This window comes from Nannobrachium achirus (genome assembly GCF_963921795.1).
Source record: "Nannobrachium achirus genome assembly, chromosome: 7".
In the NCBI taxonomy this organism is placed as follows: domain Eukaryota; kingdom Metazoa; phylum Chordata; class Actinopteri; order Myctophiformes; family Myctophidae; genus Nannobrachium; species Nannobrachium achirus.
Window position 1 is genome coordinate 33797127 of NC_137816.1, and position 27293 is coordinate 33824419.

The 27293-nt window shown below is 40.0% G+C and overlaps 1 protein-coding gene across 1 annotated transcript; it reads left to right on the plus strand.

Moving 5' to 3' along the window:
• The first annotated feature begins 28 nt into the window (after positions 1–28).
• Positions 29–27293, plus strand: mtmr10 (myotubularin related protein 10). Its single transcript, XM_080729311.1, has 16 exons — positions 29–604; positions 2109–2169; positions 4400–4536; positions 5357–5429; positions 7142–7284; positions 12227–12320; positions 12496–12643; positions 15133–15220; positions 16065–16153; positions 17090–17220; positions 17407–17476; positions 18630–18700; positions 19302–19474; positions 20043–20213; positions 22716–22898; positions 23845–27293. Exons 1-16 carry the CDS (start codon positions 548–550, stop codon positions 24457–24459), a joined length of 2304 nt encoding a protein of 767 aa, XP_080585437.1. The 5' UTR covers positions 29–547; the 3' UTR covers positions 24460–27293.

Below are 27293 nucleotides of genomic sequence, written 5' to 3' on the forward strand. Positions count from 1 at the left end.
GCCGTCGTGTCCACAGCGTCAGGTCGTGTGTTGTTGTGTGACTGTGTGTGTTTATAGCTGAATTAATCATCACATACGGGCCGAGTCACCGCCGGGTAAAAGCAACAGGTGGAGAGTAAAATGTAGGCGACGCGACGCTTTAATGAACTCCAAGTCGCCGCAGTGCATCAGTTTGGTTCGGGTTTAACAGTGGAGTTTGGTTGTTGACATTTTTAAAGTTGAAGACTTTTTTTTGTGTGCTGCTAACTAACCAAACCAGCTCGTCACCACATCAAGGAACTCCCAAACAGTGACTTTTTATTTTATTTAAAAGAGACTCCCAACCAGTGACTTTTTTTTAAAAGGGACTCCCAACCAGCGAGTTAAGTTTTACCTGCAGCGGAACGAGATGGAATAATAAGCACTCTCTTGTCGCCAATGAAGATTGTACTTGAGTATTTTTTTTGCATCCAAAGCTTGGAGGTGATATAACTTTGAGTTCTCGAAATCTCTGGCAGCATCCATCCAGCTGTCTTGTTGTTTGGATTGCATTCACGTAAACTAAACGATGTTTCCTGTGAAACCCTCCAAACCAACCTTCAAATCATATCTTCCACCTGTACATGTAAGTATTTGAGCTGGTGTGTTTGTTCAGTGGTGGGAAAAGTACGCAGTTATTTTCCTTGAGTAAAAGTATCATTACAGCAATGTAGAAATAGCAATTGGCCTAAAAGTTTTGGAAATTGGAAATACTGAAGTAAAGTACAATTAAATACCTCAAAATTGTACTTACTTACAGAGTACTTGAGTAAATGTATTTAGTTACTTTACACCACTCGGTAATATTTGAGCTGGTGTTGGCTGATAGCATAATATTATTTTTTATTACGCCGGGGACAAGTTAGCCTGTTTCTTGAACTCATACACTCCCACCCAAATAGTTTGGGGTGCTGGGTGGAACCAAAAACCGGCATAACATGTTGTCTGCTTGAAATTGTTTGGAATTGATTCATTCTACATCTCACTTTGATTCCTTGCTGAATGAATCTCGAGAGGAATTGTTATCATGTTGACATGTTTGATTGATTGATTACTTTATTAGAAGTTTGCATATGAAAAGGTACAGTACTGTTTTACAATTTATATATATATATATATATTTTTTTTTACAGAAATGGATGATGTATATGAAATGGTGAAGGATATTGATGCATATTGATGATATTGAAGCCATCAGCCATGGGCATTGCTTTTTGTACAAAGATCATACAAAGATAACATAGGATGAAGCACTAAACAAATAATGAAACTGGTTTATCTTCAAAAGAATGAGTGGGATATCAAAATTACACCACCTGTTAAAGGGAACTCACCTGTGCAGAATGTTTTCACAAAGTGTATTGTCACTTTGGTCAGTTTATAGAGTTTCTCATTGTGTTCTGATTGATTTTCCACGTATTAATTTGTTTGGAAACATTAATAAGAGTGTTTGGTTGACACAAAGAGAATGTTCTGTCTACATGAGGGTGGGCAGAATTTAAGGTATATTTTCATGACAGTTGCAAAAAAAGAGAAGCAAATGCTCGTGTGAGGGGTGGACTCTGTTCCAGCCCAGGAGATGGATGTTTTTGTTTTTAATTTTCAGACATCTCGCATTAGTAATGTTATTTCCCTCTCTTGCCATTGCAATTCCAAGCCAACCTTTAGAGTACTTGTCAGCTGGTGACTAGTGAGATGTGGTTCTATCTTTGGCTTCATCTAGCTTTGTAAATAGAGCAGCATGGAGGCATCTTACGTCACCATGACTTGCCACATGATATAACCGCTACAAAACAATCATAAATGTTTAGTTCCAAACCAAGCGTGATGTGTGCGTTTCGATTACAAGCGTAGAAATGGATGAGCAGTCGCATAATTAATTTTATTTAGACAGTTCTATACTATGGAATTCTGTACAGTTTCCGATCCCAGGAATCTTTTGTCTAGTTATGTTTTTGTGGGAATGTCAGTCTGTCAAAATTATAGTCTTTCAACCCACTAATGATACATTTTCCCATTGTTGCCATTGGATTGTCTGATGATCTTACATTTAACTAACCGCTATGTTGTCATGTTTTCTCTATATATAGACTGATGTGAAGAAAACCGCCACACCACCTATCAAGAAGTTGGAGGCCAGGTTACTTCCAGGTGAGCCCTTTGTGCAGAATAGGGAAGGCAGTTGTGGGCAGCGTAGATTAATTTAACCACTTTTAATATGGAATCGCTATTTTGGGTATGTCATTATAAAAACTTCCCAAATAATGTAATTTTTTGAAATCTTACTATTCTAGGAGAAACTGATGCAGAAGCATAAATGAGCCTTAATGAAATTGGACAGAAATGTTTTTGCTGACGAATCCCAATTCCTAGCTTTTCATCACTCAAATTCGTAAGTGTTTTGTTCCCTTAATGCAGTTTGCTGCATAGGGTTCAAGAGCTATGGCCACTGTTTCCCCACAGTTTGGCCAAAACTCTCATCAAGTCACAGGGTTGTGCTCCTCAAGATGATCAAAGCCAAAAAGCAGAGGCAAAATGGTAGACAATTGGCGTCACCCAAAAGAGCCCAACCTTCATTCATATGGTCCAAGGAACCCCAAACCACACTCTGCTACTCCCTCTGAACCCCAAAACATACACTACAACTCCCCTTGACTACCCATCTCCAAGCAAGTCAAGTGCCACTGATTAGTCCACAGCCATGGACTACACATCCTATGTTTTAAGAATAAAATCCTTAAGTTAAATTATTCATTTTTGATGGTCTTGCTTCCCTGGCCTTTGTGACCTAAGACAAGTGGCCTTACCCCTAAAATGACGACATTTTATGTCTGGATCAGTCTATTTATTAAACTTATTACAGGCCTGGATCAGTCTATTAAACTGTTAATAAAGTAGTAGTCTATAGGAATGTTTTTCTTCGGCAGGGAATGTTATCGCCACACCCAAGAATTTGGGGGCAATTTCCTTTTTAATGTGTTGTGCTCCATCCCAACTTTCTGTGCACGCTAGTCATCATCTGTATTTATAGTTAAAGTTAAACACTTTGCAACCAATGCCGATTGTCCTGCCTTTGAAAGTCCCTTCTCTTTACTCACATTTGAACTGTAGACCTCTGTTATGATGGCAGGTGCTGTAATAGACTTTTCCACTGTTGCTGTCTCTGGAAGAGCAAGAGCATGTCAGCTAAGGATGTGGAAAAAATGTCACTGGCAGCACCACTATTTGCATGAGGAAAAGCTCAAGACTTGGCTAAGCTCTCTATGCACCTTTCTGGTCAACAGAGTTCCACTCTGTCCTAAGTTTGCCATCACGTCTTTCTCAGTAGTAGTTACCTATTTAGAAAAACAGAAATAAAACCCCTTTGTGCTACAGCTATATTTTCGTCCATGCCTTACCCCTTATCCCTAAACTTCTTTGCTTTTTTTTTAAATATTTTGAAAAACATTTAATAATAGAAACCCATTCAAAGTGGGGATATTATATCACTGGACTTTAGCTGTTAATTATTTTACTACACACTCTGTACGATATTGTACAGTGTGCAACCACACCAGTACACACCCTATTAGCATTAAGTAAACACAGGTGTCCTCTTTGCCAGTAAGATCGCAGGAACAGGAAGTAAAGCTGATGGGACTGATCACTTTTACTTTGAGATTTGTTTGGACTTGCTCAAAAAAAGAGGGTCTGTCTAGGGACAGAACTGTCTTCTGAAGCCGCGAAGGAAATGGGCTCTTCTACAAACATGTAGAAGAGCCCATTTCCTTTGCGGCTTCATGTTTGACAGGTTTTTAATATGTCGATTTGAATTGGACTCCAAAACAAATACAGCTACTACACCAATAACCTGAGGCTTACTCCGTTTTCACCCATTACAGTACTTCTCTCTTTGAGTGATGATGCCTCTGGCATTTTGTTTTAAAATGCACATTTTGGTCATGGGTGGTATGTATAGCCGACTTGGAAGTCTACAGAATACAACAAATAATTAATCAAAATGTGTTGTGATATATAATTTAGTATTCTTTTCCATGTTCAAAGAAAATGAATGTTAACTTTAAAAAAAATAAAGTTCATATAAAGGTATACCATTGTTTTGGACAGTTACAACTGCCTTACAATGATGTCAGTGACAGTTCAAAACATGGTACTATGTTTCTGCCGGTCTCATTTGAAATGAAAGTGTTTTGTTTAGTTTTGTCCTATGTTTCGGTGGCATCTTTTTGATATCCTGCAAAGTTAGACCATTCATTCAAAGTACATAGGATAATACCCTACTTTTTACTATTTTTGCTGTTGCTTCCTTATCTCTTAATTGTATTCTGGTGGTTGGACCTTAGCCTCATGTTGTTCTTTAATTCCTATTTGTTTTCACCAGGGGAGATTGTGGTTAATGAAGTGAATTTTGTAAGGAAGTGTATCGGAGCAGACAACAGCCAGGATGACCTGTGGGGGAAGCTAATATGCACAAACTTTAAGGTTTCCTTTATCACCCATGATGCCCTACCCAAACAGGTACTTTTATTTTATTATACTTTCTAGTATTATTCTAGTTTTATCAATGTCTAAACATAATATTGATGGAGAATATTATTTCTGTCAGCGTCTCTCTAATCTGTTAACATTCCTGTACAGCCCTTTGTACAACAGCTGTAAAACAGCCCTCTGACTGTTGAATATTTAACTGGCTTGAAAGGTGAAATGCTGACTTGAAGCCATCATTTTGTTGTTTTTTTGGACTTGTGTGACCTGTTGATCCTAGAAGACCAAATTATCACTGACTAAGAGGAATGAATCTTCCTGTATCGTGCCATTTTGCTGGAGATTTGGCGCACTTCCTTACAAGAGTGAAAGTCGGAACAGAAAACAAACACAAGTTTGTTTAAGAAGGTCACTGTTGTCATATGACTCTTTGTCTACAAGAACTAAGAGTCTTGAAACGTGTTTCAACAGTTCTGTATTTGTTTTCACACAGCCCTGCTCAGGAGTTGATATTTACCTATAGTTTTGGATACGTAGGACTTACAGTATACTTTAAAAGTGTTTTAAAATGGGGAAAATAGCAAATCTACAAGCACACAACCCATTGCAATGTGACTTGTTGTGGGCATGTTGATTGGCTATTTTCTTTTGCTTTTTTTTTAAATGGTTCGTTCTTTATGACATACAGTACGTACCCCTTCACAGGTGGTTAAACGTGACGCAAGAAATCACAGAACTTCACAGGTTCAGCAAAGTTTCAGTTTATGGGAGGTTCTGGGTTAACCTTCGTAGTAAAAAAAGAACCAATTGTCAAAATCCTGAGGTGTTTGTCTTTGTTTTGCTTTCACCACAGAGGTTCCAAGTGGCCCACTGTCTTCTTGGAGAACATGACATCCCCCTTGCCTGTCTGGAACAAGTGGTGACAGGTACTCCTGCTGCATGTTTGCAATCTTAACCAAAATATCGCTGTTGATGCATTAATTTATTCACCATAAACAAGAGACTGTAATTGATTATGTAGGCTACTATTCTTAGGAGAGATATAAAGTCATATCACTAATTGACTCTTTGGTAATGTGACAATAATCTGTCAAAATAATCAATGGCAAAAAAGTGTCATGACTATTTCTGTGTAAAATAAATAATTGACCTACCATATACTTTGTTGTCCAGAGACCCCCAGGGGTTCTGTACTTTTCCTCTACATCAAATCTCTTCACCAAAAATGGCAGGTTACAAGCTTGTAGCTTATACATCTGTTATTTTTGCAGAATATGACTAGGGTTCTTGTGGTTAACTCAACAAAATTGGCCTCCCGTGCACACATCGGAGCTGTTGAATTGCAATCTTTGAAATATCTGAAGTTTTCCAGACATCCATATACTGTATATGCATTCTACAGCCTTTCTCCCTGATTAATATTTCAGTATTTTGCAAACATAATTGAAAATCAATCTGGCCAGGACTACTGAAGAGGTTTTTTGTGGCTGTCGGGTCTGGTTGGTTGCCATTCCCTGGTCAGTGATGTGATGGCCTCGTCTCCACAGATGAGAACACAGCCCAGGCGTTGGACAATGAACGGGCAGCTTAGTTAGGATTAGCCTTGTTTATATATCTCATTACTGTCGTGTGCTGACATAGCAAGCCTAATCCCTCAGCGAGGTTGTTTTTTGTGTTCAACTGATGAGGCTTTGTTTCCCCCTGGCTTTCCCTCTAACAAAGGTCATTTGTGCTAGCGATGGTTTGGCAAAAACACTCAAAAGGTCAATCTAATTTGTATGGGTTACTTCACTTATTTGTATACATTCCACCTCTTTGGAATGGCTATGATTGGCCATTATGGCCAATGGAGATGACTTGTGTATCATTTTAAGATTTGTTATACACGATTATTTTCTGTGGCGTAACATTCAAAATAGCAATTTCACATCGCTTTGCGACGTGTTCTGAGCTTGTAGATCTGCTATTCTCATAGACAGATATTAATGTAGAGCGAAAACTGTAGTATAGTGCCCTTGGGAATCTGGTCAACAAATTGATTTGTCGATGAGACGTACAAATCCATTCCACACACCTAAAGTAGCTAGTATTATAGGACACGTTTGCACACTGCCACCCGTTTCGTATTTATTTTCCGACCAGGGTTGATCTTTTTTTCCCGATTTTCCCAGCTGTTGCCACTGAGTCCCTTGCTGTGTGTCTCTCTCTCTCTCCCTGACCTCTGGATTTCTGATTTTCGGACCAGCTTGAGTGTGCTCTCCAACTAAATGCTTCAAATGAATAGTTTTTGCCCCATCCCTATGATCCCTTCCTGAAATATCACCTCTGCTTTTCTGGTTCAGGCTAAAATCATGTGCTGACTTTTCACTTGCAGTTTTGCTGAAGCATAAACTTACATTTCATTTTAATAATTAAAATAAAGACATGACAACCATATTTAACTACACGTATAAAGCAAATTATAGCCTCCTTTTTGAACGGCACACTGCATTGAATTTTACTTATAAGGTCCATAGTTGCCATGGTACAGAGTACTATACAAATATATTGCTTAATACTTCCTGTTCTCTTCAAACTATTCCAGGCATTTGTCTATCAGCGTTATTTCAGTTCTGTTATTTTCCTCTGTTCCTCCTAGTGAATGATGCCAAGGGGAAGAGGAAAGTTCTGGGGTCAAACCAAAAGCTGAAGTTCAGTCCCACTGAACTTATACTGTACTGCAAGGACTTTAGAATTGTCAGGTTCTGCTTTGATGAGGCAGGGCCTGAGAGTGCCAAGAAGGTGAGTGAGCCTGAAGTTTCCCCCAAAGAAAAACGATTGTATTGTCATCTATAAATGGTGTATTGTAAATAGTAGCATTTCATGTTTCTATTTAATCCAGTGAATACATAATGGCTTCTTCTATAAACTTCAGCTCGGTGGGTTTTCAAAACCATGTGTGTTTGGATGCTCACCAGAATTGAAGGATGAAGGAATGAGCCTTCTTCCTTATCTTCCTGTTCTTGGCAGTTTTTCTTTAAACACTAATATACTTTGTTGTACCATATAGCGAAAGTAGACGATCTACAAACTCACAATGCGCCTTGACCCGTTGTTGGCTTGTAGATCGGCTATTATTTCAAAATGTTCGCCTATTATGGCTTGCACTGAATAGGGGTTCATGTGGGAAAGACTACAAATCTCTGCATAGGCTGTTCATTGGGTGTAGGTCTTTGCCCACTAATCTTTTCCTTCCCGGCCGTCCAGACTTTACGTTCCTTCAGCCTTGTCCCGAAGCCAGCAGACAATGTTAAATGGTCATATCCAACTTGTCAGGAACCCTGATGCAGTGCACAGTGCAAACTCTGGTTTGGTAACGGCCATTGAAAATCGCCTGTATCTTTCCAATAAAAACGATTAGCGTTGTGTCCTTGTATCAAAAACGTAATGGGCTTTTCCCTTTACGCTGACCAGTTTACAGTCCTTTTTAGTCTTCGTTCACTCTTGCACTTGGAGACGCTATCTTATCAATAGATTTGGTATTATACGATTAAAATAAATCCTTGAAAAACATGAACAAGTTCACATGGCCCTGTGTGGAACTTGTTCATGTTCTTCAAGGATTTAAGTTGCAAGTAAGTTGTTCCTGTTCCATAAGTAAGGTGTTGGCAAAAAGAATATACCAAAAAATATACAATTATCAATTAACGTTTACTTTGACCGTAAATGTATTTATTATATTTGGTATTGCAAATAAATCATAAAGGATAACTCCATTGGTATTTCAGTTGGTATCATATCAAACAGTGCGGTATTGCTCTGGCACCTAGTAAACAGTGAGTCTGTTGAAGTCCTTTTCAGCTGGGTTGGGTGGATATAATGCTGCCTGAATGTTAATTTAGTTGGCTGCTTCAGAGGTCATCTTGGCAACGACTGCTGCTGCCTAACAATTTGAGTGTAACATAATCATTTCACATTGTGACTCTGACTCATGACTCTAAGGAAGATTAGAGTCACAGATGTTACATTTTCAAAGGAAAGCTCTGCTTAGACAGCCCTGTAGATCAAAGTGAGGAGTTACTTTTAGATTGAAGGTTGACTTGTTTTCTCTTGTTGCCCACTTTTTTCCATTTTGGCTGATCTCATCTCAGTCAGCTCTGTCTGTTATGGGCTGCTTCTTGTGGCAACTAGCATTTAGGGCTGGGCAATTAAGAGATTTTGAACCAACAACTGACTTAATCTTGCTCGTGTAAGTTAATCGAATAAACGAGAAGCAGGTCTTTGTTTTGTAATTTAGTTTTTGAGCGGTGGTCACAACGCTCCTATACGTGGCCGTGTGTGTGGGTCTGTCTGTCTGCGTGTCTGTCTGTCTGTCTGTAGCCTGCAGTAACCTTTTCTGACCACACATGTTAAGGGAGGGGCGCTGTTGTTCAGGCCAGGCCAGGCACGGCGCACACACACACGCACGCACGCGCGCGCGCGCGCGCGCACACACACACACACACACACACACACACACACACACACACACACACACACACACACACACACACACACACACACACACACACACACACACACACACACACACACACACGGGGGGGGGGGGGGGGGGGACCACCGCTCAGTTCACACGGGTGTGATTTTGTATATTTTTTATTTTTTATTTCTTATACTGTATGCTAATGCGTTGCATGACGCATTGTGAGCTTGTAGAGTAAATGTTTCACTTTTTAAAATCATTCATTAATCATAATCTAGGCAAAAGTTTGAAGTAATCATGATATTGATTTGAAGTCATGTCGCCTCGCCCTACCAGCATTATTCTTTAACTCTTTGCCAGCCCGAAATAGAATGGTTGTTGGTAGATTAGCCGTGAAATTTTCATTTTACCAGACATCCAGCGCTATATCACGTGGTCTTCATCCCCCATTACCATTCCGCGATCCGGGTTGTTTTACTCACCCCAGTTCACTGTGAAATTCTCAATCTGCATTGGCTTAGAGTGGGAGATTCGGCTAACGCATCATGTCCCCGTGCGTTTCGCGTGCGCGATCCGTTCACGTAAATGTCCCCTCAAATAATCCATGTGTGACTCAAGAGTAGAACTGAAAAGTTTCGCTAGCATAGCCCCCAGCACGGCTGCAGTAGAAGCACTCGTGTACAGACAGTAAACGAATGGGTGGAAGGTGCCTTGGAGAAGGAAAGGGCCATGACATCACTTCTGCTTCATGTCAGACCAGCCATGAGCTATCGATGCACGAGTGGTGACTAGGGAAGGTTAGACGATCGCCGATTTTCGGATGAAAATCATTTATTTCGGTAAATACGGGAAAGTACGGGAAAAGACGAGCAGCTGAGACCCCCCCCCCCCCCCCCCCCCCTCAGAAGTCCGATATAGTACGGTTTTAATATTAAGGGGCTCCCCGTGGCTTGGAATGTGTTAAAGACGGGGTGCCATGATTTTCCCCTCTATAAAACTAGGAGGAAGTATTTTTCCAAAAAAGTGTACAGAAAGAGTTAAAATTATGTTTTTATGTGGCCACACCCACCAGTTCATTGGTATGCATGGTTGTCATGGTGGGTGGTGACCCGGCTGAAGTTAGCCACACCCACATGTGTTGGGTGAATGGTAATTAGGGGAGGGGTTGATTCTATGATGTAATAAGTATGGGTCTGACCCAGCAGGTGGCATCCTCCAGCTAAAAACCCAAATAAAAAGAGAATGCATAATTGCTCATAACAACCACACCAGGGGGTCTAATGAAGTACTGTCAACCTCCTAGACACATGAAAACCAGAAAAAGTACAAAACTATGGCACCACCTCTTTAACTGGACTTCTCCAGATCTTCATGCCTGCTGAATTCATTCGGGAACTTGGACATTAAGGTCTGCCTGCTGTGAGAAAGACATAAGAAAAGCAAACGCTGTCACCTTGCACAGATGTTGCCAACCCCTAGGAACATGTGACGGCTGGGTAGGAAGCCTTAAATTCACCACCACAAAAAACAGACCACAGGAACAAGAAATCCATTCAGCCCTCTAACTCCCTGACCACACTACAAACACAGATGCATGACAGGTTCTCCAATGTCTTGGTTGGAAGCAAGCGAATTTGGAAGTAAAGTGTTAGAGATTAATTAATATTTATACACTTGGTATGTACGGTGACGCCACTATGTATATCCTTTGAAAGTAGGGATGCAATAATTGATTATTTTGTTGGCAATTATTCTGTTGATTACTTTTTGATTAATCGAATCATTGAAAGGTGTTTTTATTTTGATTTATCGACAAATCAACGCAAAAAAGTTATAATGTATTTTCTTATGTATTTTCAAAATCTTAGCTGATCTACAAGCTCACAAAAAGCTGCACGTCATGGATCGCTTACTATGTTTGAAAATCATAAATGTGTTGATCATACAGTACTTGATTAAATCGATTAGCTTGATTTACTGTTGCACCCCTACCTAAAACACAAAGTCGCTCTTCTGATTCCCAGCCAGCACAAGTCATATGGCAGCTTATGTGTGTCAGGTTTAGGGTAATTATATTTAGCTTGCATACTGTAACAGTATACAGTATGTGTAAGTATAATGTATGCAGTATATACAGCCAACATTAACAATGTGTGTAAGGGTTAGAGAAGCATATTTATTTAACATCAACATGTCATGTGACACCACTTGAACACAATCTCATCCGACCAGAATAGGCACAATGACATGTGAAACGTTTCTGGTTATTCCTGTGCATTGAGGATTGAAATAGTAAAATCGAGGATTTGACCGCTTCCCCTGGCTCCTTGTGAGTCTATATGGGGACAACATCTACGGTATGTAATTACAGTGTGAACCTAAAACAGTGCTCAGTCCTTGTTTTTCTTTGTGACATATGGAGCAACGACCATTCTATAATGGCTTATTTTGCCATAGGAAATTACAGAGTTAAGAGCAGCAGTGTCTTACACGTGCACTCACAAACAGACATACACACTCTCTCCCTCCCTCCCTCCGTCCTCGTACCCTCTTGTGTTATTCACAGCTCTGACACTGAATGGACGGCATTGTGTGATTTTGTAGTCATGCCACAGAAAGATTCAGTTCTGTAACCCAAGAGCAATGCGCTTTCTGCTAGAATTGCCTTTTCTAGGTTTCACTTGTTGCTAAGTTGGCTGTGGTTAAGAGTGGAGGCTGCAATAAACTTGATATTTATTCCTGTGGACCAAATAGAAATAGAAGGGTCTATTAAGGTTTACAACCTTTTTTTTTTTTTGGCTGTACATATGAAATGTAATTTTGAATATACACAACATAAATACAGCAAGATTAATGGACACACTAATCGAATTGGGTTGTCTAATCCGTTGTATTGTGACTTGAATGTTTTGAAAACAAGTATTATTTTTTTACATACTCTATGTAAATAATGCAATCAGTCAGTAGAGCACTTGCCTTTGGACCACAAGGGCACCACCAACTGGGCATAGAGTAGCTCAACCGAGAGAGCTGATGGAAAGTGTCCATCGCCATGTGCTTTACATATTTAAAGGTACTCAGTAGTACACATCTGATTGTACTACTGAAAACTTGCAGGTTGGCCTTTATGACTCATACATTTTCTAAATAGACAGACATACAGAGACTTACATAAATGTATTATATATTGATATCCCACTGCTTGTAAAGTTGACATCAATTTGAAAGCAATTCCTTTTCTTATCCCATCTTTTATTTCAGGTGTGCCTTGCCATTGCTCACTACTCCCACCCGGCTGATCCTCAGCTTCTGTTTGGTTTCGAGTATTTAGGGAGACGATACTACGGCTCCTCAGGTATACACAACACTTTTGGCATACCTGCCCTACAGGATTCCCACCTAACCCTATTCCTGGAAATGTATAAAAAAAAAGGTTTTATAAGCCTGGAAATGGAGTAAAATACTTTTTGGAAATGTCATTGGTAAAAATATGAGAATTGATGGTGGCTTTGCATGACCCACGTCCCCAGGGGAGCGAATCAATGGTGCCGTCCCAGGAGGAGGATTGCAGACCCCCCTCTTTGACCGCCCTTCTGAGTGGGATAGAGAGATCAAGCGGACGCGCGCAGCTGAGTGGAGGGTGTGCTCCATCAACGAGGGTTACGCCATCTCGCCTACGTAGGTTCATCTCCTGTTTATTTACTAAAAACAGAATATCTTTGGCCAAGCATGGCATGTTGCTCATTCAGTCAGAGATACACCCTTTGTCTTAATAGCTGTATTAACCCTCATTAAAGTGCCCTTTTTAACGTTTAACAACGGTGTACTTAAAGCTATACTGTGTAAGATGCCCAACTAGTGGTCATTAGCCCTATAGCAAACCGCGGTCGCGTCCGCGTCTTTCGGCCGTTTTTCGTACCTTCAGACCCCCGCGTCTGCCTCCACCTCGCTGAGATCTATCTTTTGAGGGGTCCCTTGTTCCTGTGCGTTCAGTAATTCCAGAGATACGGACTCCTTCACCCTGCCTGGTAGGCGAAATTACCTAGAGAAGGGATGGTACAAACGGGCGACAACAAATATGGCTGCCATAGCGACCCCACTTCAAGATGCGCTGTGATTGGCCGGCAGTTGTATAACCCTCGCTGTGATTGGCCGGTAGTGTGATGACGCAATTTTGGCGCGAGATCCGGTCCCCGGCAAGGATCGCAGTTTACATATATAGAGAAGGCTTTACAGGCTGAAATTCACGGAGTGGGTGTTCTAAAACTTTAGCGATTTAACAGTTAGGACAATTTTAAGATTTGTTTTATAAAAAAAGTTACATGGTACAACTTTAACCTCACCAACCAACTACTCATACTTCATTGAGTCCCCCCAGGGGTCTATATTAGGCCCCCTTCTTTTTTTTTCTCTCTACACTTACTGGAAATAGCCAATCTTCTTAGCTTTATTGTCGCATAACGGGTTTACAGGTACACGTGTATAAACAGGTGGGTGAAATTATTTTTCGTACAAGCTCCATCATTGGTAGTTCTCAGGAAAGGGCATTGTCACAGGGTTACAGGCGTAAAACGGTGGGTGCAATTCGTTTTTGTGCAAGCTCCCATCGTTTTTATTCTTTTGATAAAAGAGAAAGGGGAGAAGGACAAAAGGCTGGGAACCACTGCCATATGGGACTGAGACATTTGTTCAAGCTCCGTAAGGCAAACTTTATTATGGAGAGGAATGTCAGTGTTTAAGTACTGAGTAGCTGCAGATCAGTGATAGGTTACTTGTTTTTCATAAAGCCTGTATCTGCTTAAGCTTAATTAAAAAAAAAGTAATGGTGGTTAGTTGTCTCAGAGTTTATTTAGTTTACTTTACAGGGTTGTCTTTGACATTTTTATGACTCATCTGTTTATTATTGCAGCAATATTGTCTTAGCCATAATCCCATAGATTTGGCACCTCAGTAACAACTGACTGTCTTATTGGCCTGTATTTACAACACATAGGATTAGCTCTTATAAATTCAAGTTAAAGCCCTCATACAGGTTTCAAACTGTTTACAACAGGGGATATACACTGTAGATGGTTTAAATACAATGGTAAGCATGATGAGGAAGTCTCTGTACACCTGCATACCAAAACAAAAAAAATAAGTTCCACAAATTATGAGTATTGTAGCTTTTGTATTTGAAATATGATCAACACTAGTTTTTGTAATAGAAATACGATGGATGTGCTTTTTACTTTGAGACTCTGAGATATGTTTGTGGCCCACAGTATAACTGTTTGAAAGGAGCACTTTTACTTAAGGTACTTTGCATATTTTTTTTACTACTTTTAGTCAAGTAACATTTTGAATACAGGACTTTACTTGAGATAAGACCTTTGTTGCTGAAGGCAGCACAGCAGTTTGAGATACAGAGATTTTTTTTACCACTTTACAGATAGGCAGGTCACACAAAGTTTGTCAATGTCTCACATACCCCTGTAGTACCTCCGCGTACCTGTAGGGGTGTACGTTATCCCTTTTTTGGAGCGGTGTGCTAGCACGAGCTCCCAGTACGTGGCTTTGTGTGTCCAGTCTAGTGGGAAAAATTGTGTTGGTCAGAACGGGATCTGTGCATGTGCCACTCACGCACACGCGCGCACACATGCACGCACACACACACACCACGTTTGCGGTAAAAACAAACATTTAAAAAAGTCCATGGACACCATGGGTGGCCGTATCCTACTTTACCCGACGTTATAAAAAATAAAATCTGCATAGAAATAGGTTTAGTAAGATAGAAACGATAATAATGGTGCCACGGCCCAGCGGCCATTTTTTTCCTAGTGGCACAAAGTTCTTTAGGGCACTTGTTTTCCTGTCTCTCACGAACGTGTGAACTACAGTATAAGAAATGCATGAGGAGTAAAATGATATGCCAAGTGAAATAAATGCACTGCTCCTTTACCTCCTACTCCAATAGAATGGCACTTACCCTAGTTTGGGAATCATTTGTGAATAGGGGCACAGTTTATCAGTATATTTGGGTTCTACTTCTAATTAAATAGACTAGCATGCACCCATGCACTACCATTTCCATACCCCCTTACTTTTTATGTTCCCGATCACATCCCATGTGTAATGTCTGCCTTTGGCCAATTCAAATGTTTTTCAACATCTCACCCTTTTAGCCTTTCTGAGTACTTTGTGGTCCCAGCATCCCTGGCGGATCAAGATCTAAAGCAGTACTCCAATCACTTCACGGATAAACGCATCCCTGTAAGTTACGGGTCCTTTTACCTCCATGGAATGCTTGATACATTTGCCTTTCCTTTCCTTGATTGAGCGTGCCCTTTTAGGGGTTTTAGTCGCTAATATACCTCTAGTGGAGACTACCAATTATGAATGCCACCTAAGTTGGGATGGAGCTAGAAACAAGGGCCCGCTACAAACTGATAACACATTTATTGAGTACCCGGTAACAAGCTTTGGGCTTATCAAGCTTGGCGTCATGTTTAAACAATCAAGACAAGAGGCGATCAAGAAATTATTAAAGTACTATTCATAATATAAAGCTATTTAACACTAACGAATGGTTGTTTTAATTATATTTAATGATAATATTTGTCATTTGTCATCTCCATAGATGGTGGTCAGCCATACACAAAAGATACCAGTTCTGTTCAGAATTTGTCGTCTCTCATCTTTCCACGAAATATTAGAAAACGCTCAATAGTGGGCTCGATAAAAGCCCGGCTCAATAAGCAGGATCGATAAGGTGCTCATTATCAATATAAAAATAACGAGCTCCATCCCTACACCTACGTGGCTCAATTGTGTACTATCTTGTGTTAAGCTTCAATTATACTGAAGACAATGTCACTTGCCAAAAATAACCGATCTACATGCTACATGTTGGCCTGAAAATATGCCTTTTTGGCAGCAAATGACACTGTGGTTTTATAGAGTCTGGAGTATAAATTAGCTATCAAACATTTTCATGTCAAGGACCCCCAAATGACTAAGTATTTGGCCATGGACCCCTATCTGAAAATATTTTGTGGAATATGTTTCAAATGTTTTCAAACCACTTTTAATTTGTGTATGTCATGTCTGCTATTAGCTGTGGTGTTGGAACCACCCTAATGGGAGTGCTCTTGTCCGCATGGCCAGCATCAGTGAGCCAACACAGCTGAGGAAGCTGGACCAGAGGTACAGTAAATCCAGAGTTAAAAAAAGAATCACACCCGTGTGAACTGAGCGGTGGTCGTGGAGGCTGCGCAACAGCAAAACAAATAAATATATATATATACACACTATATATATATTGTGTTTGTGTGTGTGTGTGTGTGTGTGTGTCTGGCCTGGCCTGAACAACAGCGCCCCTCCCTTAACATGTGTGGTCACAAAAGGTACTGTAGGCTACATACAGACACGGATACAGACAGACAGACAGACAGACATACCCACACACACGGCCACGTATAGGAGCGTTGTGACCACCGCTCAAAAACAAAAACATTGGAAAGACATACTTCTCTCTTGTTCAAATCAATGCATTTTCCCATTCAGTTCTTGGTAGTTGGTACCACTCTCTGGTCTTCTTAACAAATATAACTACTCTAAAGTTTTGCATATAGATTTCAATGATATGGTGCAGTATGGTGATGATCAGCGCTGATGAATGGCTAGGCAGAGTGCAGCTAGCAGATGGGGAGACAGGACATGAAACATGAGGAAGAGCAAAACTAATTTAAAATATGTTTTAAGCATGTTTAATGGCAACGCCGATCAACACACGTTTCCGCAGGATCGTACTGCAGTTATGAGCATCATTGAAATCTCTTTGCGACCCTTTAGAGACGTTCTATTTGATTGAGACCAGAGAGTGGTACCAAGTGCTGAATGGGAGAATGCATTGGCTTTCAAGGGACCCTGGATACCGTCGTGAGTTGTCCCAAATAAAAAAAGGTATCCTGGGTTCCAAAAGGGGCTAGGATAGACCCAGGTAGAGGGGAGAGGCGAGGAAACATTGGAACATTAAGTGGCATGTTTATCTATATTCAGAAACAATGTACTGCTGAAATGTTAACCTAACCCTTTCATTATACTTCTAATCCATTCACCAACATCCCTTTGCATTGGTAGAATATGCACAGCTATAACAAAGAGCCACCCACAGCACGGTGATGTCTTAAGATCAGAACTGGACAAGAGCCTGCCTAACATCCAGGACATCCAAACTGCCTTTGTGCAAATCAAGCAGAGCTGTGTCATAGGTGAGCCAAATTGCATTATTCCATTAAAGGCACTGGATTAACGAGCTAATCAAGTAATTGAACAAGCATTTTATTTTCTGCAGTGTTTCCATCAGTGTGGTTATTGCTTATGCCTCCCAAGAGAATAGTTCTGCACCAAATCTAAAAATGTATACAAAACTTTTCTACTCTTGACTTTGTTTGTAGAACCATTTGAGGAGTCTGAAAAGAAATGGTTTTCATCCATTGAAAGTTCGCAATGGCTGGACTATGTCAGGTATGTCGAAATATTTAGTAGTCCAGACTGAAGGAACCACCCCAGTGTGACAGAACTGGCAGCACTGCTCCTATATGAAATGGAATCATCTTTACTGTGTATCTACTGTGTTAATAGAGCTTTTAGTTTTCCCTTCATAGTGCCCTGTGGAATTTTCTTTTTTTACAGAGTACATTAAATAAAAGGTTGTGCATAGTGCCTGTTTAAGAGCTCCCCAGTAGGTGCTGATTAGCCCTGTTTAAATTTAGAACAGAAGAACCCCAATGGCTATGAGGGCACTGAAGCCAAAGGGGAGAGAGACACTACTGTATACTTTGTCACACAACCGTATGTGTCGCTCAATGAAAATGTATCTGATCTTCAACAGAAGAATTTATTGCGTGCAACTAAGATCCTTTTCCATCACTCACAGCATTCATTTAATTTTCAGAGTGTAAAAATAGTCCCAAATGGACTGTGACAGGTCCCTTACGGGTCCATCTTTTCACTCTGAGTTAAACTTAGATGCACAATTAACGTGTTTATCATGAGCATATTATATCTGATAACATGTCAAAACCCTACAGAGTAACTCTGCCACCAGTTAAGAATACACACAACATGAGTGATATTTGCTTTTATCATGGCCTGAGTTGGAAAAACTAATACACTACATTTGACCTCTGCAGCCCTGAAAGGACCATACCAATATATATACTACATTACTGCTAACTGTTTTCTAAAGCATTCCACAATTTTTTGAATTTATTTAGATTTTATTGCTACATTTTGATTGAAAAGTATGTGGTGAAAATAGTTTTATGAAGCAAATGTCCATGACTTTTTCATAGGGATGTGAATATTGGCCAGATAAGCAGGGAGATTTAGGGTGTGTTTGTCAACCTGAAAGTTTCAAAAAGAGAAGATTAGGTATTTATTCCAAAACCTAAAAATGTGGTATTCATTCCAAAACCTAAAACAAATGTGGTATGCTTTGGAAAATTGACAGCAATAATGTTAAGTGTAAATTATGTGTTCAAGGGCTTTTATGGGATTCATTACATGACTGCAACTCAGTTCAGCAACATTGAACTTGTGATTTTAGAGGAAATGGTAAATGTTAATCAGACGTAGTAGACGTACATCTAATTTGTGTTTACATTTGTAATTGAAGGGCCTTCCTGAAACATTCTGCTGAGGTGGTTTACCTCCTGGATGGAAAGCATGCTTCTGTTATTCTGCAAGGTACATATTTCAGATTGTGTATTATCTGTATTATCTGTATATCTATATTATTATGTGTCTGTCTTTGTCTCCAGGTTTCAAACTGGAAGGTTATTTAGTGTCTGTATTGTAATTATACTCACAGATTTATATGGTCAAAAGAGTGAATAATGTGGACAGTCGTGAGTTACTGTTTCATTTGGAAAGAGCAGTGATTCATGTATGCCAATGCATGTCACATGGAATAGTTTTTCCTCGCCAGGGACAGTAGCGTGTTGATCTTGTATTCGTACTAGGGATGCAACTATTGATTATTTTCATAGTGATTATTCTATTGATAACTTTTTTGATTACCGGCAATTTAATTATAATTGTTATACTTGCACCTTGTCGTGCAAAAATGGAGAAGGCATATCGTGCTTATTTAAACGCGAGGCGTTGTGAGCATGTAGATCTGCTATTTTCACAATATTTATCTGTGGAACAGAGTCGCATTAAATCCCACAATCCCAAGTGCTTGTCAGGGTGGGGGTCCCCAGTTCAAATATGTTTATTTTGGGGGCCACGGCCTAAAAAGATTTGAGAACCTCTGACCTAATGTGTCCCTTGTTGACCTGTACAGAGGAGGAGGACAGGGACATGAGCTGTGTGGTGTCCTCCCTGGTTCAGCTGATGCTGGACCCTCACTATCGCAGCATCAGCGGCTTCCAGAGCCTGGTGCAGAAGGAGTGGGTGATAGCGGGCCATCGCTTCCTGGACAGATGTAACCACTTGAAGAAGAATGATAAATCTGAGGTTGGCTATTAGAGGGCCTGTCATAAATTATTACATAATTGCCTGATCGCTAGTTGTTGAAGATAAATAATCAATTATAAATAAATTATATAGTATTTGTTTTGCATAATCGTCAGAATCAAACCCATTCATCTGTTGAAAAAATGTCATACATTTAAAATATTTTTAAAACTATCGGAAATAGATCTACAAGCTCATAACGCGACACATTGCGCACCGTTTTGAGCTTGTAGATCGGCTATTTAATAACAAAGAAATGACAATCATAATAAATAAGTTACTTGTCATGTCATATCTACCCAGTGCAATATTTTCCAAAGACTAAAAGCCAAATAGAATTAGAAATGTATACTTCATTTATCTATTCCATTGTTGTATGCCAGAAACTAAATTAAATCCTTAATCACAAGTGATTTGTATAGCAATTAATCAACTAAAATGTAATGACTGTGACAGCCCTAGTTCGCTTATAAGAGAACACTGTAACGTGAATGAAAGCTGCCTTGTACTGCCAGTGGAAGTACTTCAGGAGGCTGATATTATTTCTTAACTATTTACCTCCTTCTAGTCTCCACTGTTCCTGCTCTTCTTGGACTGTGTTTGGCAAATGATGAACCAGTACCCAGCTGCATTTGAGTTCACAGAGACCTATCTTACGGTACTGAGTGACAGCATGTGGATACCCGTTTTTAGCACTTTCCTCTTCAACAGTCCCAGACAACATGCTGATCACTTAACGGTGAGTATTGGTGTGCAACGCTTAATTCGGAACTAATCGATTTAATCGACTATAACATATGATCTATCATTTCGATCCTAAAATAATAATGATATATAATTTTGTTGCTTGTCATCTCCATAACATTGTGGATCTGCTACTTTTGCTATTTTTGAATTTGAATCCTGAAAAGCAACAGTTTTGGACATAAGAGGTTTCTACCCGACAGACTATTTAATAAAATCTATTAATAATCAATCCCTTTTTTGGGGCATGTCATTATAGGCAAATGGGTACATTAGTTAACTTCACCGTGTTTATTTATGCAGGGAAATTGTACTGAGAATAATGTGCACTCTCCCAAGAGTGCAGAAAGAGCGCCAGACACTACAGATATCCAAAATGCATTCCATGCCATAAAAGGAGGAATAAAATGTTAACAAATGTTGGGAAGCAAACCAAAACGCAATAAACACCTCAAGTGGTGTACTTTCTTCTGTTTGATTGGTTGAACAGATATGAAAATGCAATATAATGTAAAAAAAAAAAATCCAGTTTGACATTTTAAAGAGAATCGGGAGTGTAGTATTTTTGGTATTTGTGTAAATTATATGAATATAAAGTAAAGTGATTCTATTAGAGTAAGAGGATTCTATAAGCGTACCTGGTAACAAATTAAAAACAAATCTTGAACAGTTTATTTTCACTACTTTATCATGACACCGTTGTGTGACCAAGACTAAAATAAGTGCTTAATCGATTCTTGCTATATACTGTATATAGATAGATAGATATAGAAGAAATATCCTCATGGCTGGAGCAATTTATCTGAATTTGCAATGGGCATTGACCAGTGACCATTAGCATATGCACTCAACTGCGATGCCCGTTTTTCACGTTCCCAAATTGTGCGCCGTTTATTAGCGTTTGATGGTTACAGCCGTCGCCATGGTTATAGCTAGGGCTCCCAGAGTTTCAAATACGGGACACCTCACTATATTTCTGAGGAAAGTTGCGTCGCCAAAGGCGACGCCGACAAATCGGGTATTTTCGGTTATAAAGTTGTCTAAAACAGGTATTTTCCTATATTAAATCATATTTTTCCTTTCACAATATAATTTCGGGTGTCTTTGGGCCATGTCCTATTACCTTAAAATCATGTAGTGTATTTTATTTCTTTTTTTTTCCAAAACAGGTCTACCTGGTTCTTATGTGCCCACTCTCTGGTTACCCAACACTAGTTTAATCATATTGGCATACAGTAATAACCATTAGGTTTTAAAAACAAAATCAACACATGCTTATGTTATTTCACATAGCAGCCAGTCTGGGGTCGCTTTAGTTGGCAGACAAGAAATACTGTAGTGCTCCCAGGAATACCAATATATCCATGGCTTATTTTCTGCTTGCTTTTTCACTTTGTTGTTTAGGCTATCACCTATCATGGATTCATGTCTAATCTGTTGGTACACAATCTTCTGTCACACGTTTTCTTTTTTAAAGACATTAAACAATGTTCTGAGCCGAGTACTGTCGTATGCTCGCTCGCACGCACGCACTCTCGCATAGGCAACTTGTGTTGTGGACTGAACCTACAGCCGATGGGAAGGGATTGGTGTAGGGGGCAGAGACTGTGTCTTAGCAACACTGTGTTAATAAGCCAATGGGCTGCTTACAAACAGCGCAGCGCCTCTCACAGCAATGGGATGCAGCACTTAACTCAGAGGAGAGCAGAGCGGAGCTCATTGACAGGCAGAATCGCTGTCATTTCTCAATTAAATCATCCCGTCATTCATATTTATCCCCCAACATTCAAATACGGGACAAAGAGCGTCCCGTTTCAGTTCAATACGGGACACGTCTTTTAGTTTCCAAAAGCGGGACGATCCCGTATTTTACGGGACGGTTGGTAACCCTAGTTATAGCCCCCCAAGCCATGGGACGATCATCTGCAGCCACACTCTGCCGTACTGCGCATGTGTTTACTGCTGCTGGCCACAGGGACTACACTCGAGGCACGAGAGGGGTGTGTGTGTCTAATCCAGGTTGTGTTATTAGCACAAACAGTTTAAACGTGTTCGCGCCATGGCGATGGGACAGGTTGTGAGTGTGTGCAACAGGTTGTGCGTGCGTGTGTGTGTGTGTGTGTGTGTGTGTGTGTGTGTGTGTGTGTGTGTGTGTGTGTGTTGGAACTGTTGCAGTTGCAAGTACAAAGTTACTTTCCATCCCTGAAATACTGTGCACAGTGCATAACCCAAACTCTGCACATTCTTTGGGTGCTCATATCTCCGGACAGGTATGGTCTAGTGTATATAAAATGAATGATTAACCCAAACTCTGCACATTCTTTGGGTGCTCATATCTCCGGACGGGTACTCAAGTGTATATAAAATGAATGATGTATGTAAAAAAAAAAAAAATCCAGATTATTTGATTAATCTAAAAAGTAATGGATAGAAGACTTGCAAAGAAAATAATGTATTGTTGCATGCTTGCAGCCCTAACCTTGTCTTAACTCACCAGGAATTTGCCAGAAGTAAGGGCATCCCTGTTGGAGAGCAGAAGGCTCTGCGTTTCCCCACTGTGTGGGACTGGTCCCAGCAGTTCTCCATCAAAGACCAAGCCCTCTTCAATAACCCCATGTATGTCGGCAAGGGTGTTACCTGTGTCCAGAATGGAGCAGTCAAGTCCTTCAGACGTACAAAGGTCAGTCTATATCAGGGGTGGGCAACTTTGATGATGGCGAGGGCCACTATATTTCCACCTTCACTCCAGAGGGCCACATTGCATATTGCTGCGTCCTACTTTGTCATTCTAGTATCTCATTGAGCTTGTAGATCGTCTATTTTTGCTTCTTTTGAATTGGAATCCTGAATAATTGTTTTGTTATTTTTTTATTGGAATCCTGAAATGTAACATTTTGATTTAATTTCATTTCGCATTTAGTTAAATACTCATTTACTCGTTAAGTTCACAAACTTAAATACAAATACATTGGACATAAAAAAAGAAATTTTAATACTACTATACTAGTCATTGTGCTACTACTAATATAAACTGACAGAATTAAAGCAGGTCATGTTTGGAATTGTAACAGCTGAAATCAATAATATATCAGTATTCCGGTATTAACCTGCGGGCCGCATTAAGCGAAGGTGGGGGCCGGACTGCCAGTTGCCCATGTATGGTCTATATATCTACTAGAACAGTAGTTCTCAAACTCACCCATTCTTGAGAATTGGGACAAACAAATTTGAATCTGAAGCATGAGGAGAATCTGAAGCATGAGGAGAATCCATCGCGCCTCTAGCCTAGTTCAGGCCGGTCCGGTGCATCTCAGAAATAGGACTTGAATGTGTAGAAGGAGCGTACTGGAGCAAACACAGACTTTTAGAGCCTTTTTTATTAATACAGGGTGCAGGCAAAAGTGACAACGTTTCGATGTCATGACCTGACGAAGATGTATTGACATCGAAACGTTGTCACTTTTGCCTGCACCCTGTATTAATAAAAAAGGCTTTAAAAGTCAGTGTTTGCTCCAGTACGCTCCTTCTACACAAATTTGAATCTGAAATTAAGATCAAATGAAAATTTTTGCTAGTTCAGTGGTATAATTAACTAACGATGCATGTACTATCTATGCATCCTCCAGCATAAAACGTACAGCTCCACTCTACGAGGGACGCCCTCAGCCCTGCGTAATGGACTGAAGGAAGGTCACGGTACACTGACCCGGCGGAACTCCCTGTTGGCACAACTCAAGCCCGACTTCTCCCAGCAAGTGATAGAGAGTCCTTCGGAACGCTTCTTCAGGGAATGGTTCTCTCGACCTGCTGACCAGCAAGGCCTGCTCATACCCATGCTCCTCCCCTCACACATCGCTCTGTGGAGGCTTTACTTCTTGCGTTGGGTACCCGAGGCCTGCATTCACAAAGGAGGTCCCATCACGGCCTACCACAAGCTGTCCCAGCTGGCTGACGAAATTGAAATGCTGCAGAGTCAGCTGCGGCAGTACAAAGGGCCCACGCCAGCCAACACCCCGATCTCTAGCCCCAACGGGACCCCTTCAGACCAAAGCAGGATGTATTTCAGGGCTAATTCCCCTCATGATCGCTCTACAGGCACGGAGTGCCTTAGCTCCTCCTTTCCTTTCTCCCCAGTAGGTAACCTGTGCCGCCGCAGTGTGCATGGCACTCCAATTAGCAAGTTGCTTAGTGGAGCAAAGATCTGGCTGTCTACAGAGACTTTGGCCAATGAGACGTTATGAGGATCGTATGGCTTTATTCTCAACCTGCCCACTGGTGGGCCGCGAGGACATTGCAAGTGGGTCCTATAATAATTGGACAAAAAAGATTTAATTGATAGAATAAAATGTATGTTTTTTTCTTTAAAAAATGAAGTTACAGATGAATAGGAACTTAAAAAGTATACTATGCTATTTCCATTGATTCAAGCTGGTACACTAATTGATTTAAGACCAAGTGGGTGGGCTCTATTCCAGAAAAGGTGAGAACTACTGCTTTAGGCCTTGCTTTATGTACAGTTTAGTGAAATGCTTATGAGTGCCATTCACCACTTTTTATTATAGCAAATTGGAAATATAATGCAATCTCATTTTCATTTGGAGATTAATGGAATTGTATTTTTTATTAGTTTTTGTATAAATGTGTTTTAAATTAGAGCTGCATATACAACAGACATGGCTGATGGGAGTTTTCTATTTGGGATACTTTGTTTACATTAAGTACAGTATATACAAAGAGCAGTGATGGAGGCTACAAACTGAGCATCACTAGAGGTGCAGTCTTTTCTAAATCATTGGAAAAAAGAGACTAATGGCACTGATAACTGTTTTACGTCATGGCTAACACATCTAACCCAAAATGCTTGAGCCTGGCTTGATAGAATGTGATGGTATTGTTTTCTTTTGCACAAGATTATTGCTATCTGTTCAAAAATATACATCTCTTCTGGGTTTGCCAGGGCCTCACTCTGTAGGTAGCAAATGTCTGATTTCAGGGTCTTTATTTTAATCTATTTTTGAAGTAGATATAAGGGCATACCCTATATTTTTGGTAACAAAATGCAGATGACACTTTGAAGAGAGAAAAACAAACCAAGCTATAACGAGTTAAATCTGTGGTAGATATTATCTATTTTTTGTTTGACATAGTTTAGTTAAATGTTTATAAGGCCTTCTGGTAAGGTACTGCAGAGAATCTATATTGAATGAATTGATACGTGATGAACGCAAAGGGACAGAAAGGAGGACATGATCACCATGGTAACCTGGGACACATAGTACAATGACCATGGAGTTGAAACTGTCTTAAGTACTCGTAACGTTTCCCCCATTCAAAGTGGCGGGTACCCGTTGAGTATGATGCAAAATGGCCGCTATGTGAGTATGGTCAACTGCTGAAAAACTGGACCATTGGACAGACTGATACCCGTCTCAACATTACAAAGACATAAGGGAGCCATTACTGAAGGACTCCTACACTTGCAATGTTATTCAGCCACAGCAAGTGGCAAATTTTACATGACGAGGAAGAATATTAAGTTAAATTAGTGCAGAATCAACTCCCAAATTCTGCTATTATTGCACATTTGATGCAATAGAGCGCTGAATCTGTGGGTTGGCCTAGTCTCAAGGGGAGTGTTTTTTAAGGTGATTTGGGGCAAATATGAGTTTATGCTTGAATTCTATACATTGACTCTCTTTAAAAAATGGTACTTTAAAACTTTTATCCTTTCACTTAACCACTTATGCCCTATATAGTAAACAACAATAGCCAACTTACAAGCGCACAGCGCGTCGCCTCTTGTCGTGTTGTGAGCTTGCTGCTGTTTTCATTATTTTATTGTAATGTTTGATTTTTTCTTTCTTTGCATGAATGACATGCCCAAAATAGGGACGCCTGGTTGAAAGTGGTTAATTGGTATCTAAAAGGAATTATTTATATGCTGTATGTTTACCACTAATTCACAATGTTGCACCCTGTTGTAATTGTATGATGACTGTGCTGCTTGTGTACCACAGTTTGATATTGATGAGCAACAGATGTATTTATTCAGTTCTGTGAATGGTTTCAAGCTGAGAAAGCATCATAATCCTCTGTGCCTTTCTGGAAAATGATCTTCTGCTGTGTTTTACATCTGTTATTTTAATATTCCTCTGCTATCAGTAATGCTAGTATATTTTAAAGTCATGTCACTGAAGCTCATTCCCTGAACAGAGGTGATGCTGGCTTATACAGTCATTGGATTTCTCCAGTGAAATGAAGATGCAGTCACACATGTCTTAATTGATATTGATATACTGGGAAAGCAGGCCTTAAAGGGAAAATTGCCCTGGAATCAAATTTATTTTCCGTCTCCATTATCTTAATCAACTACACACCACCTCCAGTGAGTTACATTGCAATTTGATTGTCGTCATGTAAGCCTGGTAGGCAAATAATTTGTTTTACAAGGCAAAGAGGGAGTACCACATGATACACATCTGTACTTTTCCACCCTGACTGCATTTCTGACCTTAGGAAAAATACAAAACTGGTCCAAAACAAAACTAGACATCTTTCACCCAAAACGTTTAGAACATTTATGATATAAAATAACACTGTCAGCTATGTAACATGAGAGGATTAAATTGGATTAAACCTGATTTAGGAAAAAAGGTAAAATGTTGGCCTAACTCAGTAAATAAATACATAAATTAATTTGGGGATAGGCGATTTTACCAGAGTGTCATGAGAGGCTGACTTGGGATAACAAATGTAAATGACTTGAGCCATTGGTTTAAGAAGGTGACGACTTGTTGAGAGACAGTTTAGAGGAGAGTGGTGTGATGTCACTTAAAGAGGCTTTTAAGTCAATATTTGTGTTCTCAAGCAGTTGCTGTATATCCCAAAGCTCAAACGTTTTGAGGTGCACTTCAGATATGCCCCAAAGCTTGGACACATGGTGGCTCACGTTTATGGTGCACTTACAATATTACATGGTTAAAATCCGTCTCATAAAGTTTGCTTTTATGTCATCCCCTTTCGTTCATAATTGTAGGTCCCCATGTATGTATGTATGTATGTATGTTATCTAATA